This window comes from Anolis carolinensis, chromosome 3, assembly GCF_035594765.1.
Source record: "Anolis carolinensis isolate JA03-04 chromosome 3, rAnoCar3.1.pri, whole genome shotgun sequence".
NCBI classification, from domain to species: domain Eukaryota; kingdom Metazoa; phylum Chordata; class Lepidosauria; order Squamata; family Dactyloidae; genus Anolis; species Anolis carolinensis.
In genome coordinates, this window is record NC_085843.1 from 263,338,930 (window position 1) to 263,359,224 (window position 20,295).

The following is a 20,295-nucleotide window of genomic DNA, read 5'->3' on the forward strand; positions in this document are numbered from 1 at the left end:
TTTGGTACCAAACTTGAGGGGTCTATCTCATGAATGGGAAGACTAGTCTATTTCCACAGATGTTGACAAATCAGTTAGCCAAGACCTTCAGCAGATGCACAGTCAGCGCTCTTAAGTTGTGGGATTTCATCTTGCAAATGATTGAGGCTAGAGGCTGTTTGTGTAGAAGTAATTACGCCCCACTCCTTTCAAGAGGTAAGAGTTTCATTCATGAGCAGTTCATTGTTGCAGAGATATAGTGATTTCAAATTGGGACCATCTTTCTGGAACACTCTGTATTTAGACTCTTCTGTTAGTACTGTTTAACATGTAGCCTTCCAATATGTTTTAAAATTGAATTCTAATACTGATAACTGAAACAGCCATCTACTGTTTACATTTTCTCCCTAGCTTTCTATCTATATTAGGTTTACACATTCTATTTGTACTATGAAATACAAGGGATGACTGAGGTTTCTACATTATTCAATTTATTTCAAGACCTATATAAAAATAAACGGGAGCAGAAGGCAGAACTATAGAATCAAATGGGCTAATATTTCTGAATGTCCCACGGCTGCAGTGAGAACCAAGATGAAGTCTCAGATCTCATCCATAATAAGGTCCATTATGGCAAATATTTGGCTTTTTGGTTTCTTATATAGACACAATCACTATCTGTCATGTGTGAGGATGCTTTCTTGGCTAAAGGAACAAAGCCTGCTGAGGGTTTGAAATATATTAAGGAATCATACATTCTTAAGGAGAATGACTTCATTAAAATTTGTTTAAAAAATTAAAACACAAAGTAAAATATTTAAAATATTTATTCATAAAGGCATACATTTTGCATCATGCATATACCAGACAAAAATATTTTCTGATTCTATAATAGTTTATATTAAAATATACATATTGTATATTGGATAACACTATTTTACTACTAGTATCACCATATGATTTCTTTTGTTTGTTCATCAACCATGTTTATTCATGTTATATTCTTGAAACAAATAACAATGGAGGATGCTTTGATCACACAATCAGGCTGCACCAAGGAAATCAGCAGTCATAAGAAAATATTTTTAAGTAGCAGGATATGCTAATCTTCTCTAGAAAGAATTCTTGTCAAACAGCAAATATTTTTAGGAAATCTGGTAGTTATTTAAAACTAGATAGTATACAACAGATTCTTAGATAGATTCAATGTTGATCTCTGAGAAAAACAGTTTTAAAAAGCAGTATATCTGGTTTAGTTAACTTATGTTGATATATAAATATATAAACACTTATAGCACAGCTAAAGTATATTTCTGTGTCAACAGAAGTTAGTACAATCAAAATTACCCATTACTTCACCTATTTTGTATGCTGCCAATGTCAACATTTTGTTTCATAACAGCTGAAAAAATGGCAAAGTTTATTATTGTTAAAGTTAAAGCTGCACTCTGAAAAGTATTTTTAAATGGAATAAGAATTTCTATTAAATTCTTTGACAATATATTTTTATTAAGCAGTTTCACAACTGCAGCCTGTACATATGGTAAAATGTTACCTCAGTTCTAAGACTGTGCTTGCATTTCAGATCCATATAACTATATACAAAGAAACCCTTCCTTATATTACACACAGTGGTCTGCTTTTAAAAGAAATTGCTTACTTGTCTATTGGGAATCTAAATAGTTGACACTTTATTTATGTTGATAGATTCCATGTGCCCCCAAGAAAGACAACATTCTCCAGAGGAACTGGCCTTAGTAATATCTGCTTCAAATAAGTTTAAGAACTTTAAACCTCTCATATGAGCATATGAGCACTATAATCAAAATAGTGTTGTAGCTCATAACAAGATCACACAGATATACATTCCTTTTTGTCAGTAATAAACAAGCCCTAGAGAAGCTTTGGAGTCCAGAGTCAAGTGTTACTGTCCATCTCACAATACCCAGACGGATATACTAAATCTTACCAGTTTGCTGAAGTAGCAGAGTGATAAAACCACTAGTTAATATAATCAGCATGGCACTTAGCGTTGTATGGTTACGCTTGTTCTGACTGCTGGAGTAGCTGCAGCTCGTTCCCTCTCTTTTGCAATTTCCAACTCTATTTTGGCTTTGATTTTATCCCAGTCGACTTCAAGCTGCAGCATCGGGGAAACAGGAGGGGGAAGGGGGAGAGGAGTATCCATTAATCATAATTATAGTAGATGCATATAAATTAACCTGGCAAGTTTTTATATGTTACATCTGCTACACATTTCTTCATAACATTCTGCATAATATTTTTAGCCTTTTGTGGCGGGAAGCTTTCTCCAATCTGTTAGTGAAGTTAAAAAATGATGGCAGGGATACAGACAAGCCCATACGGGTGCACAAAATGCTTCTGCATGCATATGAGGTTTTGCCAGTTTTCTTTCCTGGAGGCAAGCCCTTGCACCTCACAGGATATGACTCTACAGGGTCTTCTAACTTTTGAGATGATGGCGAGGGGCACAAAAGAGGAAAAGAGGTGTTGGAAAAACCAGCCATTGTGAAGAGCTCTTCAAGTGACAGTTTGGATTCTAGCCCAAAGGATTAAAATACTGAAACTAATATTACTGAGTCTTTTCAGCCAAACATACACAATTAGCTCAAATTACATGTTGCACTGTAGTTATGACTTTTTAACCTTTTTATGGTTTTGAGATTTTCCCCCCCACTGGAACTAGAATTTAGAAGGGAAGGAAAAAGATATATATAAAATCTATAGACAGTTACTTGCGATGCATTTGGAACTGTTCATACATTATTTATGCATTATTTGATATCTATACAGCTGTCAACTGGCAACTGCAGATGTGCATTGACTCCACTGAAAAAACTGTGATTATTTGAAAAGAAGATAGGAAGGAAGAAAGCTCCATCAGAAGTAATTTATATGACTGATTGCATATTTTTACATGCATCACTGTTTCTTATGGTTGTCAACTGCATATGTAAAGCAATCTTCTAGGGCAGGAAATTTTGCATATCCAGAACACTTAGAAAACACTGACTGCATTATTTCCATTTAAACATGTTTTTAAACATTTTAAATAATTCTAGCTGAGTGCATATTACAAGCAGATTCTGAGCTATAGTTTTATTTTGTAGTACATTTCAAGGCCAAATATATTATGCTTTTACTGCCCTTGGATGTTAAATGGTCCCTTCAAGAGAATATTCAATTGAATATTACTTATTACAAGCTATATATGGGTGCACTCCTACACAAATGTACTTGGGAGCGAAATCCAATGAATACAGTGGAAATTACAGCTGAACAAAATGTGTAAGACTGCACTGCATGTTAAATAAAAATATCACATGTCACTTTTTAACTGATATGAACACTTTATTCTGTATACATTGATGGGTGTCTTAAGGGAATATGAAGTATGGGTAATTTTAACCATTTGTAATCTCATTTACTGAATTTGTTCTAACAATAGGACAGTTGTGATTGCTGTATTTTCCTAGAGAAAAATGTGTAATTTCAAGTTTTCAGCATTTTAAATATATCGGTACACTAAAACATATAATCAAGTCTATGGAATTCAAACGTGGGTTGGAGGGATACATTTCAATTATATTTCATGTGTGTTTGTTTCCCTAAAAAAATTAGGAATGTTGAGGATATATTTCTATTTTATTTGTATTATTTTTATACAGCAAATAAGTTAGTGGACTAAGAGCTGACAAAATAAACCCTCACTGCAGGAATAATGTAGCTTATGCTGCACAATTCCGAACCTCCAATTATACTTGACTGTTACAGAATAAATGATTCCGCATACATATTACCAATCGACAGATTTATTAATTTTATTACAATTAATAAATGGCTGGAATCCAAAGAACCATGGAACTAGTTCTCTGGGCCTAAGAAGGTTTTATGGTTGCGTAAACAGCAAGTCCAGCATCATTGCGGAATTCATTATGGAAACTGGGGATGTTTTAAAAAGAAGTGACATATCAAAGAAGTCATCTGTGCAAACAAAACAGAAAAAATGCAATTTGTCCCATGCATAAGCCTAAATAACTCTTTGAATTCCAGCCTGTACTTTCTTTACTTCTTGTGTAGTAATGCCTGTCTACTTCAATCAAAGATGGTACAACAGTTTTGCTTTTAAAGCCAACTGAGGCCCTTTTACCACAGCTATTTTATGTTGTTTCAGAAGACTGGCATGGAGAATGCTTACAGTATAATCAAAATGCGCCAGATATTGCTAGCCAAGCATGCTGCTTTTCTAAGCCTCTATCCCTCTTTTCCATAAGATGAAGGTTATGATGTAGATGCCAAAAGCTATATATATAACTTTCAGGTAATATTCACTATACCTTATTAAAGGCTGTGCTAAGCTAAGCAGAACTGTAGCCATTGTACGAATCCCACAGGAAATCAACACTAGCATTGGTTAGGAGAGAATCTTTTCTTGCATTAGCATGCACTGGTGAACCACAAACCTAAAAGCTTCAGCATTAGAAAAATATCACCTTAGAGTTTCTATCTTTCGTCTAACATTAATTTTACATCTATATTACTCAGCTGTATTATATTTACATGGTGCACTTTTCAGAATTGGCAGGGGATATTCCCCCATACACTTTGGTCCTGCTCCAAATACATTAAAAAGTAAGCCTCCGAACAAGAACTTTGAAAAATAATGATAAAAAGCTGTAAATTGTATTTCATACTGTGGAAAAAATTGTGGGGAGGGCTCAAAGTGTTACTACGCACACATCAAACTTCAGGCTCAAACTACAGACTATCGAGCTAAGTTTCTGAAAAAGTGTAACTCAGCTTCCAGAGAATACTTGCCCCTTCTGCATACTGCAAAAATCGCTGATTCGTTTCTTTTTTGCCAAAGTCATCCAAGAACTTTTGTCGGTAAGCCAGAACTGTGTCAACGTGTGTCTTGTGTTTCACAGCAAGTTCTAGTGCCCTAGAAGAAAACAATAATGAGCTCATCAGGCTGAACTCAGAAACTGGCCTAATTACAAATGCTTTGGTTTCATAAAAATACATGCTGTACAGTGACTGCACTGGTGGAAAGTTTTGCTGACACAGAGCAAAAAGTAACCTACCATTAGCGCTGGCAATGATGGCCTGGACAAATTTTATGAACTATGTTATAAGAAGCAGTTACGTTTCTGTACTGTACATTAACATTGTAATGTGTATTTCCCCACTGAATATATTTTGTTTATTATAATTTAAAGCAAACAAATGTTTTATGTTGATGAAGAGAATCTATAAAATGTTCTATAGCAATGCTCTATCGTGGCCTCAGGAACAGTATTAGGAAAAAAAAAGTGACACCAGGATCCAATCTCAGTTCACTAATGTCCACTGATCCAACGTCTCTAATGGTATTAAGGAATTCACATGAACAGAGGCTGAGTGTTGGGGAGTGCTCTAAATGTTAAAATTGAATGTGCGCATGAGCCCATCATGGAGGACACTCTAGCTAGGAAACATTAAACCAGAAACTTGGCAATTCACTTTTTCAAATGTGGGTCTCACACACAATTATAGCTTCACAATGTTAGTGTAACAATTTATTCAGCACTACAATAATATTCTGAAGATGTGAAAATATAGCCAACAGTATTTTAAAATGAGGCACATGATACAGGAACCTTGTTAAAGTGAAACAGTTACAGCCCTGGTTGGCGCATAAATGAGATACACCTTGTGACGCATTCATTCATTCAATAAATAAATAGAACTTGCAAATGTTTTAAATCTTCATGTACACTGGTGGTTCTTCACATACACACAGATCCCTGTAAGATGGGCTGACATACTGCTTTCATCTTGTAGACTGGGACAGAGTAACTCTAACTGAAACCTAAGAGAAGTGCAGCTTACTTAAAGTTGTCTAGTGTATTTATGGAGGAGGTAATGTTGGAACCAAAGATTTTTCAGTTCACATCTGAGGTGAAATTTATCAGAAACATTTTGTGTCCAAGTAATGGTTCCAAATTCAGCACCATTTCTCTGATTAGAAGGTTGAAGGAAGAGAAGCATAGAGCTGCAACATCTAATTTCCCCATACAACTCCTTGCCAGTGTTATAAATGAGATGTGTGAGCCAGGAATCTATACAGATCTAAAGAGGTGCACTGATATTATATGTAATATATTGATGATTTTTTAAAAATGCATAAAATTCCATATGCTACATTCATTAGAACTTTGGATTTCTCTTTCTTAAACAGTTCCCCATACAAAAATCAAACTGGTCAAATTACACAGATAATTCATTATATTTATTTATTTGGGAAATTTCTATATTGTCTTTCTCCAAAGACTCAAGGCGATTTACAACAGCAGTTAAACATAAATATAAAATAAACCATTAAAAAGTTAGAAAAGCCCCCTCAGTCCTGGTCAGAGGTAGAATCATCAATAAATAAATAAACATTTAAATTGCCAGGAAGATAAAATATTATTAAAATGCAGCTCTTAATACCAACATCTGAGATACTCTAGCTCTACCTTAAGGGACTCATTCTAGAAAAAGGAACCCACAAAATCTGGTTCTCTTATTAATTCAACATTCATTCTGAATGAAAGTGTTAGATCTTAGCAAAATGGAAGGAATTAAATATACATGTACAAAAATGTAGGTGAAATTAAAACTTAGGTTTTTTTTCATGTGAGGAGCGACTTGAGAAACTGGTGTTAAGAGAATCAGCCGTCAGCAAGGACGTTGCCCAGGGGATGTCCAGATGTTTTGATGTTTTTACCATCCTTGTGGGAGGCTTCTCTCATGTCCCCGCATGGGGAGCTGGAGCTGACAGGGGAGCTCTCCCCGGATTCGAACCAGCAACCTTCAGGTCAGCAACCCAACCTTCAGGTCAGCAGTCCTGCCAGCACAAGGGTTTAACCCATTGTGCCACTGGGGGGCTCCTATTAAATTAATTAAAAGTCAGCCAAGTATAAGTGAAAAAAATATTGGGAAAAATCTACTATTACAATAGTGACATAACTGAAGAAATATATTACCTTTCCCAGTTGTAAAGGTTAATATTGACTTGAATAGCTTGGTAAATAAGGCCCGCTTGAAGAAGTAGTGTTTCAGCATCTTGTATATTGCCACTGAAAAGCAGGATATGAGCTAATCTTGATTCTTTGGATGGAAGATCTTTGATAGAACTGATATACTGAACTTTGTCTATCTGTTGTTGTTTAAAAAAAAGAATATGATATTTGCAATGTTTATAATTACATTTATATTTCTAAAGTTAAGACAATTCAAATGATTAAGCCTGATCTACTTACTTCTCCAACTGCTGCGTAGGCTACTTCTGCTGTATTCATATCCTTATTAGATACTGCCATAGCAGCTAAACATGCCCATAATGTTTGATCCTTAAAATGAAAAGAATATATTAAGCTCAAAATAACTTCTCATCCTATGTAATACAAACATTTCTCTTCATCCAATAAAGACATGTAGAACCTCCACCACAACTGAAGAAATGAGACCACAGCTAAGGTTCCTGAAATGTTATTATTGCCATCTACAACTTCTCCCCTAATTATTAATTGCTAACCTGATTGAATGCGATTTCCTGCTTCTTAGCAGGGGGTTGGACTGGATGGCCCATGAGGTCTCTTCCAACTCTACTATTCTATGATTCTATGATTCTATACAAGTAATGGAACATTAATGTTCAAGAACTTGGGCCTAAGTAGTAATGTTTTTTTCTATTAGAAGAAAAGACACACAACTTTTCACTTCATTACAACCTGCTTTTGAAAATTACTTGGGTGTTTAAAGTTGTTAACCATTGCTAACATGTGTTTACTTCCACATTAAGACCACAATGGAGGAAAAGTATTGATTTCCATGAATGAGTACACTCTCACTGAGTTTATCAAGACTTAAAAGCTTTGGAACAGCCATGGTGGCAACATTAATTAATTGTTCTCAACTGATTTACATTATGTTAATAGCAGAATCACTATATGAACATTGGTCAGCATTTAATCTGGAAGCATATTTCTATTCTCTAAAGGCAAACCTGTGGCAAATTTTAGAATAAAGATACTTAGATTTTAACTACCTGTGGATCAAAGGAGTTTAACATAGAAGGTTTGAGTAACAGATAAAAAATAAACACCTACTGGCCAAGATCATCTTTGTACATCGCAATTGTACAAAGACCTATATAATTATCAAATTGCACCTACTAAAATTAGCTAATTAAAATGGAACCTGTTTCTCTGCAAGTTTCCTCTTTCCTCTATAGCTGAAAAGGGTAGCATATTTAACTTTGAATATATAAAGAAGAAAAATAACTCTTTATTAACTTCATTGACTTGTCTACTGTAAAGAAAATCTATAAATCTATAGATTTATAGTATGGCAGGCTGAATGAACCAAAATTAGATAAACCATTTAACAGATAATATTTCTATTTACTTCAGTGGCACCATCACAATTTAAGAGTTTGAGGTTTATGGCAGGTACAATAATGTACAAGTCCTCTGAAATGGAGTGGGAAGGCTGAAGCATCCAATAAGATTTCTTGCCACCATCAACTTTATTTTAAATCTGTTGCAAGTGAATGGTCTAATCTCTGGCAATGGTCATATCTCCTTATTCTGGTGCACCCACCTAGTTTTAAAAGGTGCAGAGGACTGGATTGATAACTGAGTCAGGTGAAGGAGGGAAACATACTTGCTTTTCTTGAGCCACATTTTGCAAGTTGTGCATTATGAAATTACTCATATTAGCATTTCTCAGAATGAAGCAGTGTGTATTTGAGGATCAGGACATCCGCAGGGATACCAAGATGCTTGTTTATAAAGCTATTGTCCTCCTAACCCTGCTATACGCCTGCAAAACATGGACTGTCTGCAGACATCACACTCAACTCCTGGAAAGATTCCATCAGCGTTGCATCCGAAAAATCCTGCAAATCTCTTGGGAAAACAGGCGGACAAATGTCAGCATGCTGGAAGAAGCAAAGTCCACCAGCACTGAAGCAATGCTCCTACGCAATCAACTCTGCTGGACTGGCCACACTGTCTGAATGCCTGATCACCGCTTCCCAAAGCAGTTACTATACTCCCATCTCAAGAACAGGAAATGTAATGTTTGTGGGCAGGAAAAGAGATTTAAAGATGAGCTTAAAGCTAACCTTTAAAACTGTGGCATAGACAGCGAGAACTGGGAACCCCTGGCCCTTAAGCGCTCTAACTGGAAGTCAGCTGTGACCAGCAGTGCTATGGAATTTGAAGAGGCACGAATGGAGGTCTTAAGGGGGCAATGTGCCAAGAGGAAGGCGCATCAAGCCAACCCTGACTGGGACCGCCTTCTGTCTGGAAACTGACGTCTTCACTGTGGAAGAACATGCGGGTCAAGAATAGGTCTCCACAGCCACCTACACATCCACCGCCAAGACAGTGTACTTGGAGGGCCATCATTCTTGGGCTACAAGGGATGCCTAAGTAATTAAGTAACCCATATACTGTGTCATCGAATGCAATGCATACTTCAATTTTGAAGATGTGCATTACAAAAAATTGAATCATGCTCAAAAGTCATGCACCCAACAGTACAGGCATAACATGTCTGGGGAGCAGGCAGCATGAATGAGGTTATTTGGAAAGCTACGCCCCTCCTTCAGGCCTCACATGATTCCCAACTGTTCTCATTCACAAAGCCTTCAAAACCAAAGGGAAGGTTTTGAAGCGTCATGAATGAAGCCAATTTTTAACTGCATGGAACTGAGTTCTGGGGGGGGGGGGGGCGGGGGGGGGGCGAGAAACCCTGGGGGTCTCCTGAGAGGCAGAAGTCATTACAAGGTAGCAGAAATGACTGGTTACCAGTGAGGCTCTCCTCCTCCACCTCCTCTGGGAACTAGAGTCTCAAGGTTGCTTCTGCCACCACCCCCCATGGTCTCCCTATCTGGCCTCTGGGGTTCTGGGTTCCTCCAAGACTTTTCATGCATGTGAGTTTCTGTGACCAATTCTAATGCACCACTGAATCTAATGCACACCTCAAATTTGACAAATCTAATTTAGCCAAAAAGAATAGCATTAGGCTCAAATTAAGTATGGTATGTTCATTGCAACATACTACTATTGGCAGAAACAAGATGGAAACAGCACTTTTCAGGAGGCGCAAAGAACAGCTGTAATTTGTCCATCTATTAACTGAGCAATAATAATGGGGGTGGTTTCCATCTTATAAGGGGTAGAAAGAGGAAGAGGGAAATTACATGGATGGCTGAGTTTGCTGTACTGTGACATGCTTTATGCTCTTTGTGGCTAAGGCAGATTTGACTCATACCTAGACTAAGTAGTACATGCACAGTCAGAGTTATATGAAATGGAGAAACTGCTGTTCTGGTGCAGGACTTAGAAATCTCAGCCAAAGCTGCACAAATCTGTTTAAGGCTCCTTCTTTAGAAAAACATTCCAGCTGAGACTATGACTGAAAAGCAGAGACTGGAGTGTACTGTAAGTTGTGCACGTGGAGTCTATCAGGACAGTTGATCAGAACAGGAGACACTGTTTTCCAGGCAGCTACAGATTGCAAAAGCTAAACCCAAACCAAGGCATGCAGTACTGTCAGGACCATGGCTCAGTCAGAGATGAGGATTGGCAGACTCAGAAAGCCTGGTGTGATTAAAGACACAGTGGGTACTGAATATCTGTAGCTTGATGTGGAGGGCAGTTTTCCTAGTGTTTGCCCAGTCCAAAATATATGAGTAAAAAGAAAATCTAAAAAGTAACACTTTGTAAGCCAACTGTGGGAAGGGAAGATGGCTGTAACATTAAATGCAAAGAGCACTACTTTTGTCAACTAAATCAGTGAAATTAAACTACATTTTCAGAAAGGGTTTTTAACATTTTTCAAAGCAAGCTTTTTGAAGAATTCTATCCTATAAATATATGTACTCAGTAGTAATATCATAGTATAAAAATTCCTGTGATAATTCATAGTAATTTGGACTTAAAAACATGTACATAAGCAAGTAGTAATATATTATCAATATAGATGAAAGAGTGATTTGATTTGTACTATATTTAGAATGATTACTGTCATTGGTCTTTGGGCAGAAAGAAACAGAGAATTCTTGTGCTTTTTCAACTTGAGGCCTCTTTCAGGACATACAGGCTAGAATGCAGTATAAAAACCATTTGTGTTGGAGAAACTATTTAGAGATAAAGAGCACAAAAAGGAGACAAAACCAGTGGAAAACATGAACCAGACCAGTCTTTCTGAACTGGAATAACAAATATATATGGCATTTATAAAAGATTATTCCATTCATACCTTTACAAAGCGACACAATCTCATGGCATCTTCCCATTTTGAGTTGTTTGCATATTCATGTAGTATAGATGGATAAGGTGAAATATTGATGTGAATAAGGGAACCATCAGCTCTCCTGATCGTTACCTGGCTTCCAACAAAACTCACAATTTGGGGATTCTTACTGAATTCACTGTTGAATATAATTATTAGAAATGACAATTTAGAATTAGATGGTATAATTATAACTGTGCTGAAACAAAAGGCTAAATAATTCCATCTATAAGTATGTTTTATAAAGCATTATTTGCACTTCCTCACTGACCACCAATGGAAAAATGGACAAATTCCTCCTCTATATGTCTCACTTATCCTCCAAGTTGTGGCAGCTAAGTTTAGCCAATGAGTACCCCCACTCAAAAAGAACAACCCTTCTGAGATTAATGCAATTAAGAAACATAACAAGACAAAACATATCTTATATATAATAGTTATATCTTAAAAGTTTCAACTGAAGGCTGGTAACTTTCAGTTGCATACTTCACTCAAATTAAATCCTTACCCCACAATGAAGAAAGTGGTCCTATATTCTCACATAATTACATATACTCCACATTGTGGAGACTCAATGGAATGTGTTTTAGGAGTATAATGCATTTATTAATTAATAAACCTGAAGTGTATAATACCTTGCATCCTTGTCACATAAAGTTTTTGGCAAGAGGTCCTTATCAACATATACTACATTGGGATAGTACCAAACTGTAAAACGTGTATCTTGAAGTCCACAAAGTATGTTACAGGTGTCATTCCATGCCAATGTATGCACCATTGTTCCTTCGCAAAAAATAAGCAAAATAAAATGTCTGATCAAACACATTCCATAGCAGGATAAATATCTCAAACTGTTCTCTACCATGAAATATCATTGTCAATAAGGAAGTTACATATACTTTTTAAAGTACAGTTTGTTTTACTCCCTAAAAAAATATTATTTGTGATCTGAACAACTTAAACAAATAAAAACACAATCCTGCAATGACATTTTTTCCTATTCTCTGTGATCTTTCTGGGCGATGCACAAGTAAAATCAATTTAACACTTAAAGTAATTTAAATTTGAAAGAGGCAAAGTAAGTTCAACAAGCTAAAAACATATCTGACCAGGTTAGAACAGCTTAAAAGGTTAAAACAGTTTAAAGTGAATGTATAATCATGTAACATGAAAGACTGATGTGAATACTGAGCCATTTGCTCTCCTGATTTCACTGACAACAAAACTCAGCATAGCGATTTTCACTAATTTCACTTAAATAAATTTCCCTTAAAGATTTAACAAAAATCCTTATTTTAAGTTGGTGCTAAAATGACTCCAAGTTTAGAGCTGATTGAATCTTTAAAGGAAGGCACTCCATAAAAGGGACACCACAGCAAAGCAAGGTCTCTTTCATTTATCCCCACAGTGGATGTGAGAACAGCACCTCTCCAACAGACCTATTAGAGCAGGTATGGGAAAACTTTGTCCCTACGAGTGTTTTGGAGTTCAACTCCCAGCTGTTATGACTGTGGGAGTTGAAGTCCAAAACACCTGGAGGGTCCAAGTTTGCACATGCCTGTATTAGAGGCATATAAAGAACGTCACTCCCTTAGGCATTAGGCATCCCAGCTATCATACCAGCACCCTGCATTCCTTCTGGAAGCATATACATAGTCTGTGTAATTCAAGCTAAGTGGCTTTTATATGGTACTAGCTGTGCCCGGCCACGCGTTGCTGTGGCGAAGTATGGTGGTATGGGAAATAAAGTATTGAGAAATTGGTGGTAGTTAAGGTAAAGGGTAAAGGTTTTCCCCTGACATTAAGTCCAGTTGTGTCTGACTCTGAAGGTTGGTGCTCATCTCCATTTCTAAGCCGAAGAGCCGGCATTGTCCGTAGACACCTCCAAGGTCATGTAGGATGACTGCATGGAGTGCTGTTACCTTCCCACCGGAGCGGTACCTATTCATCTACTCTCATTTGCATCTTTTTGAACTTTAGGGTTGGCAGAAGCTGGGGCTCCCCCAATTCAAACCTGCGGCCTTTCGGTCCAGAAGTTCAGCAGCTCAGCGCTTTAACACGCTGCGCCATCAGGGGATATTATTTGCTAAAGGTTGTGAATATACAATATTTCTGATTTTTTTTTGTCTGCTGGAGGCAAGTATGAATGCTGCAATTAGGGGAAATGATTAGCATGTAATGGCCTTGCAGCTTTAAAGCCTGGCTGTTTCCTCCCTAAGTGAATTTTTTGTTGGGAGGTGTTAGCTGGCCCTGATTGTTTCCTGTTTTCAGAGTGGTGTTGTTTGCTATATTTTATGTGGTTCTACTGTCTGTGGCCCTCAGAAAACAGAGGATTTGCCAGACTTTGATGATGGGAATACTTTGTTGGGAGGTGTTAGCTGGCCCTGATTGTTTCCTGTGTGGAATTCCCATTTTCAGAGTGTTGTTCTTTATTTAGTGTTCTGATTTTAGAGATTGTATTGTTCTGTTTTATTACACCACAGTAATTTTTATATATTCTGATTTTAATGTTTTTGAATACTTGGAGCCAGCTTGCATTCATTTTCAACCAAGTGGGTGGAGCTTAGCCTTCTAACTGGCAGCAATGGGATAAAAACAATTATTCCTGTCCCTCTAATTAGGACTTTATTTTTCTTTTCTTTTTGTTGTATCAACCTAGAGGCGTGGATGATGGGTTGTGTTGTCAAATTTCGAGATTGGGGGGCCTGTAGTTTTGTTGTTTTGTCGGTCGCCAGGATTCCATCACTCTTTTATATATATAGATTGTGGTCAGCAACTTTGCCATTGTATTCTACACTAGCTGTAGCTTCTACATCATCTCCAGTAGTCACTTTATGTAAAGTGCATTGAAATAGTTCAATCAAGAAATGACCAGTGCACAAACTGTTGTGGCATCCATGACAGGCTGCAGCTGATGACATCACAGAGGCTGACACCAAGCATCCTGTGCCACAAAATCCAACTGGATCTCCAGTAAGATAAATGGTTGAAGTACTCCTAAGCTATGTATCTAGTCTCTTGGGAGAGTGCAACCCTACCCACAGCAAGTTGAGATCTGAGAATATCACAGAACACAACTTTGGATACTGCTTTTTATTTGAGATGTGTAAATTAGAAAGTCAAGTTATACAATCACAAACTATTACATCAGAAAACTCATTTAAAAAAAGAAGAAGAAGAAGAAGATGACATAATTTGGTAAATGCTAAGATTCTAATATACTCAAGCATATAACCAGCAAGCCTGAGTCAATGTTTGCTTCCACACTAGTGCCTTTTTGCACTTCACAGGTACTGCATTTCCATTATTGTTGTTGTTGTTATTATCTAGAAGCAGAAGTAAAATGAAGGTTCTAACGTTTCTTTTATTTTTAAGTGTGAACACAAAATCAAAGTCTTCAAACAAGAATACAATTTTATTTCTCTGTTTCTAGTTTTAAAAAGAGAGAGAAAAGAGGATATAAATCTGTTGCATGAAGCCAATTCTTACCTATTTTTATAACTTTTTGTTCTTTCCCAAATCTCTTCACAGACGTTATATAGAGATCCCTGTTTTTGTCAATAAATGCAATTTTTCTTTCATTTGTATGACCTTTCTGGTCTAAGGCAATTTCCATGATTTCTGTCTAGAAAAACATTATGTGAGACACAAAACTATTTAATAAAAACAAATACATGGATGCGCGAGGACAGACGATAAGCATACTGTACACTGATTACTATCATTCCTTAAACCAGTAGTCAAATTTGTGGCCCTCCAGGTGCTTTTGCCTTCAGCTCTTGAAATTTCTGGCCATTGGACAAGCTGGCTAGGACTTCTGGAGGCCCAAACATCTGAAGGGAATAAGTTTGACACCTCTGCCTTAAATGAAGAACTGGTTACAACATACCTTTGCTTTGTTTATGCCATCACTGAAAGATAGATTAGACTTGAAACACAGGGATTTTATCCAAGACATGGATTTAAACCTGGATATTCCAACCTTACTTCCTACCTACTATAATCACATCAGCCCAAAAAACATTGGCATATCACACTCAGACAAAAAAACCTACTGTTTTAAATCAGAAACATTTGTTTTATTAAACCTATACTGGCCTGCCAAGAAGTAGCCTTAAGTGAATTTACAATCTGTTAACTTTCAAATTTCTATTAACTAAGTAATACCTTAGCTATATAGATACTGATAATGGCTAAATTAAAATGTTTCACATTTTTACTTACTGCACTTATGTATATTTCCTAATTCTCTTCCTACTTCTTTCAAATTGGAAAGAACTGCTGTATGTTATATTAATACTTTGTTACTGATGCTTGTTTCATGTCATTAAAAATACAACTTTTTTTACAATCCACTACAAAGAAAGCCAGTGATCTTCTGAATAAACATGTTTTGTTGTTGTTGCTGTTGTGTGCCCTCATGTCTACTCCTGTTTACGGTGACCATATCCTAGGGCTTTCTTGGCAAGATTCATACAGAGGAGATTTCATATAGTTCACTTTTATCTTTCACACTACTTGCAGAGCAACAAAGTTTCCAGATCACTTCTTGATTTAACTATAAATATGTGAAACTAGACCTTTGCTTGTGTTTTGAGGTTTCACACATAGATGAACACATGGAATAAATGATTGAAGTCTTGCTTTAAGAGCACACAAATTGTTTACAAAAGTGACAACTTATTAGCCACCTCATCAGATGGGTTTTTACTTCTGTCCTAAGACGCTGTCAGCACACTACCGGGACTGAGTCTGCCAAAGCCCATCATATGACGCAAGGCTACTTCTGGTGTGGCTCTGTTGGGCTCTGTCCTGGCAGTGTGACGGAAGCATGCTGACAGCATGCTAAGGGGGAGCGCCAAGGAGATGGGTGATTGACTACCTGTCTCCTCATAGTAAATGCCGGGGACAGCATTCGGGGAAGTCAGGAAACCCACAACCAACCACGGTAAGGCGACAAAGCTGGGTGCTGCCCCACGGTTTCCCAAACTGTCTCTAGGCTTCTAGACCTCCATGTCATGAGATCCTTAATTTCTATCAACATGTTGGGATCCCTAAAACTGGAAAAAGGAAACACATCATGAAAACTACATAAATAAGTCAAATTATGTGTATTACCTTATGGCTAAGTGGTTTTCCATCTCCTAGTGGTTTGCCAGATAAGGGATCAAAGAGGTAGATTACTTTGGAGAGAGGGAGAGAGGAAAAGACAAAAGACAAAAATTAGTGATAAATGTATATTATAGGCAGTCCCTGAGTTACAAACATCTGACTTACAAATCACTTATACTTAACAAATGAGGTGAGCCAACAGGAAGTGAGAGAAATCTACCACCAGGAGGGGAAATTAACTCCTGAAAGAGTTATCATGGGGAAAAGGTGTCTGAAGCTTTATCACCAATCCTTGATTCCACAACAAATCAAATTTTTCAAAAACCAATAATCACACAGTGTGGTGAAATCTTCTAAATTGGGGCACAAACAGCAAAACAAACACCACAGGAGTGTTAACCCTTCCCTGTGATATCCAAATTCCAAAAATTTACAGGCTACATAAAAGTAAAGGTTTCCCCTTGACATTGTTGAATTGAGTCTGACTCTGGTGTGCGGTGCTCATCTCAATCTCTAAACTGACACCTCCTGGGTCATGTGGCTGGCATGACTGATGGAGCATTGTTACCTTCCCACCGAAGAAGTTCCTATTTATCTCCTCACATTTGCATGTTTTCAAACTGCTAGGTTGGCAGAAGCTGGGGCTATCAATGGGAGCCCACGCTGTCCCACGGATTTGGTCCACTGACCTTCTGGTCAGCAACTTCCTATGTAGTAACATAGGACCAGAAATTTGCCCAGCCAATAAAGTGGACTACAAAAGAACTTGAGCGGATTTTTCTGTTTATTTGCTATAGTGGCAGATCTCATTTATCAAAGCCCCTAAGAATTAAGCTTGTTTATACAAAGATTTTTGGGCACATACAGCAAGATGTCTGTTTCTTGCCACTCCTCTCACTGGGTGGAATTAAAAATCCTTGAACTGGCAATAGGCTACCTGCCAAACTTTTTAAAGCTGGGCCAGAGTGAAGAAGGGGGCCAGGAAGACATCATTCCACCATGTCTCCTGTGCCAATATAATAATATATAATACTCATATTATGCTATACTAATAATATAATATATTGTATATACATAAAATATTGATAATATTATAATGTAATACAATAAATATAATAATACACTATTATAATTGTATATTTATATTACATGTAATATTACTAATAATATTGCAATATAGTGTTATAGTACAATATAGTAATATATAATGCTTATATTGTGCTATGCTAATAAAATAATATATGGTATGTAAATATAACTTGTAAGATGCCCTGAGTCCCCTTCGGGGTGAGAAGGGTAGGATATAAATGTTGCTACTAAATAAATAATGATTAATCAGCTCCCTATCTATAGCAATGAATTGGATCAGACAAGAAAATACCTTTTTAATAGAATCATAGAGTTGGAAGAGACCGCAAGGGCCATCCAATCTCACTCGCTGCCAAGCTACAATACATACTCAAAGCACTCCCAAGAAATGACCATCCAACTATTTGTTAGGATCTATCATATTTTGAGGCAGCGCATTCCGCTGTTAAACAGCTGTTCTTAAAGTTTAGCTGAAATCTATTTTCCTGTAATTTGAATCCATTGCTCCATGTCCTGTCCAACAGTAGCAGAAAACAAGCTTGCTCCATTTACAATATAACATCCTTTCAAACATTTGAACATGGCTATCATGTCAATTCTTAACTTTCTCTTCTCCAGGCTAAACATACCTAGCTCCTTAAGTTGCCTCTTATAAGGTGTGGTTTCCATACATTGTACTATTTCTGTTGTGCTTCTCTGGACATGTTCTAGTTTGTCAATATCCTTCTTGTAAAAATGTTCCAAGAACTGAAAACACTATTCTATGTGAGGTCTGACCAAAGCAGAATAGAGTGGGACTATTGCTTTCCTCAATTCAAAGACAATACTCTCTGTTGCTGCAGCTGAGAATCATATTGGCTTTTATTTCCATTCCTTATGTATGTCCCTTTAAAATCTTAGTTCAGTTGCAAATTCTTTAGTCCTTATTTAGATTTCTACAATGAGATGCTATGTAATAAAATTTAACGGGTACAGGAGAAATGTTTGCATTTTGGAAGGCATCTTTACATGGTCTACAGAAGGACTTGATTGTTTCATTTCAAATATGCACACTGTTAATTTTGAATAAAAAGTTTCCTCAAAAAACTGAATTGTTATTTTGTTTGTTGTAAATAGTTATCTCTATTTTTCCATGCTATTTTGATCTCTGGTACTATTATTTTTGCTATTAAAGAGGTAGTGTCTAGGAAAATGTCAACTTTATAAACCGAGGTATACCCTCTATAGTTCAGCAACTGTTTTTTTAGTTTTAAAAAATCCATCTACTCTGAGAAAGTTCAATGGCAGAGCAGGGATCTGCACTAAGGTTTCCCATGTTGAAACCTAATACTGCACAACACTGAAAATAAGTTTGCATTAACAGTATGTGTGTGCTTTTAAGTGACATGTTGACTTACAGTGACCCTATGAATTTTGTAGGATTTTCTTAGGCAAGGAATACTCAAAACTGTTTTTTCCAGTTCCTTCCTTTGAAGGACCCTCTACAGCACCCAGTATGCATTAAAGGCTTCCCATTCAAATACTATCCAGGGCTGAACCTGCTCTGCTTTCAAAATCAAACCAAATCAGATGCCATTAAGGTATTTTGGTTCCTTTCTCATTAGGGTTACCAGCTGAAATAAAAGGCGAAGGCTATCCCTTTAATGCAAGTGTGGAAGAGATCTTGATGTAATTTTAAATGGATGTTTTAAAATGGATATTTTAACTATTTGTTTTAATTGTAACTGTTATTAGAATGGTGTGTGACATCTAATGGTTGCCAGTTGTGAAGCTGCCCTGAGCCACCCCCTCCCAGGGGGGTGAGGTGGGGTGAGAAGTACAGAACATAAATGTATGAAATAAATAAATAAAAACATAAATAAATACAGGATCAGTCTCTTATTGCACCTGGGAACTGTAGTCCCCACTGGCTTAATGCATATTGAAAGTTAATCAGTGGTATTTAGATTTCTCATCACTAAATGATGTCCAATTGATTTCAACAGATATACAATCTAAAATATTGAAATGTAAGTGCAATCCTATGTATGTTTCTACTGAGAAGGAAAAGTTATTAATTTCCATGAGATTCACTCTCAGGTGTTTTTAAAGTACTAACAATATTAAAATACATTTTTTTAATCTATTGATATTGGCTATTGGAGGGGAGAATCCACTAGCAGAGGTGCCAAACTTGTAGTCCTCCGTTTGTTTGGGACTCCAACTCCCAGAAGCCGTTGCCAGCTTGTCCAATGGTCAGAAATTCTGGGAGCTGAAAAACAACACACCCGGAGAGCCACAAATTCTACCCCTGTGCTCTACAGGTTGCTTTTCAAATCATTCACATTTTCAAAGCAGCTTACAAATTGTTGAAGAAGAAAAAGGAGGAGTGATTGTAACAGTAGTGTGCTATAGTGCACAGTAGTGATGTACACTTCCTGTGAGGATTAGCACCACAAGTTTTGGCCTACCTATGACAGGGAACATTCACTGATGGAACTGCTTCTGTCTGTGGAATTGGGAAGGGTCAGGCTGCTCTCCCCATTGTGGCCCCCTTGTACTCTAACAGTCTGTTCTTAAAATTGGGAATCCCAGCAGTTTTTGTATGGCAGAGAGGACTGCAGCTGGGAAGGGAGGAGAATAAAGTACTGTTGTACTAGCACTGCACTATTTTTTTTCCAATGTTACATTTTATACATGTGTTAACTCCTTGTAACCCATGCAAAGGATTCAATATTTCTGCATCTAAGAGATGAGGGTGTGGGGACAGAAATTCAGGAACAT

General features: G+C 37.0%; 1 protein-coding gene across 4 annotated transcripts in view; it reads right to left on the reverse strand.

Moving 5' to 3' along the window:
- Nucleotides 1–788: 788 nt before the first annotated feature.
- The window catches only part of ift80 (intraflagellar transport 80), a 97,793-nt gene continuing 78,286 nt past the window's right edge, over nucleotides 789–20,295 (reverse strand). For 3 of the 4 annotated variants that reach the window (XM_062977511.1, XM_062977512.1, XM_062977510.1), the window contains 8 exons: nucleotides 16,450–16,514; nucleotides 14,821–14,956; nucleotides 11,967–12,114; nucleotides 11,299–11,470; nucleotides 7,287–7,376; nucleotides 7,011–7,183; nucleotides 4,819–4,942; nucleotides 789–2,119 (listed from right to left, as the gene is read on the reverse strand). In XM_062977511.1, coding sequence (XP_062833581.1) covers nucleotides 2,006–2,119; nucleotides 4,819–4,942; nucleotides 7,011–7,183; nucleotides 7,287–7,376; nucleotides 11,299–11,470; nucleotides 11,967–12,114; nucleotides 14,821–14,956; nucleotides 16,450–16,514 — 1,022 coding nt within the window. In that variant the 3' untranslated portion in view covers nucleotides 789–2,005. The remainder of the gene's footprint in view (nucleotides 2,120–4,818; nucleotides 4,943–7,010; nucleotides 7,184–7,286; nucleotides 7,377–11,298; nucleotides 11,471–11,966; nucleotides 12,115–14,820; nucleotides 14,957–16,449; nucleotides 16,515–20,295) is intronic. The other variant, XR_010005028.1, reaches the window with a different exon arrangement.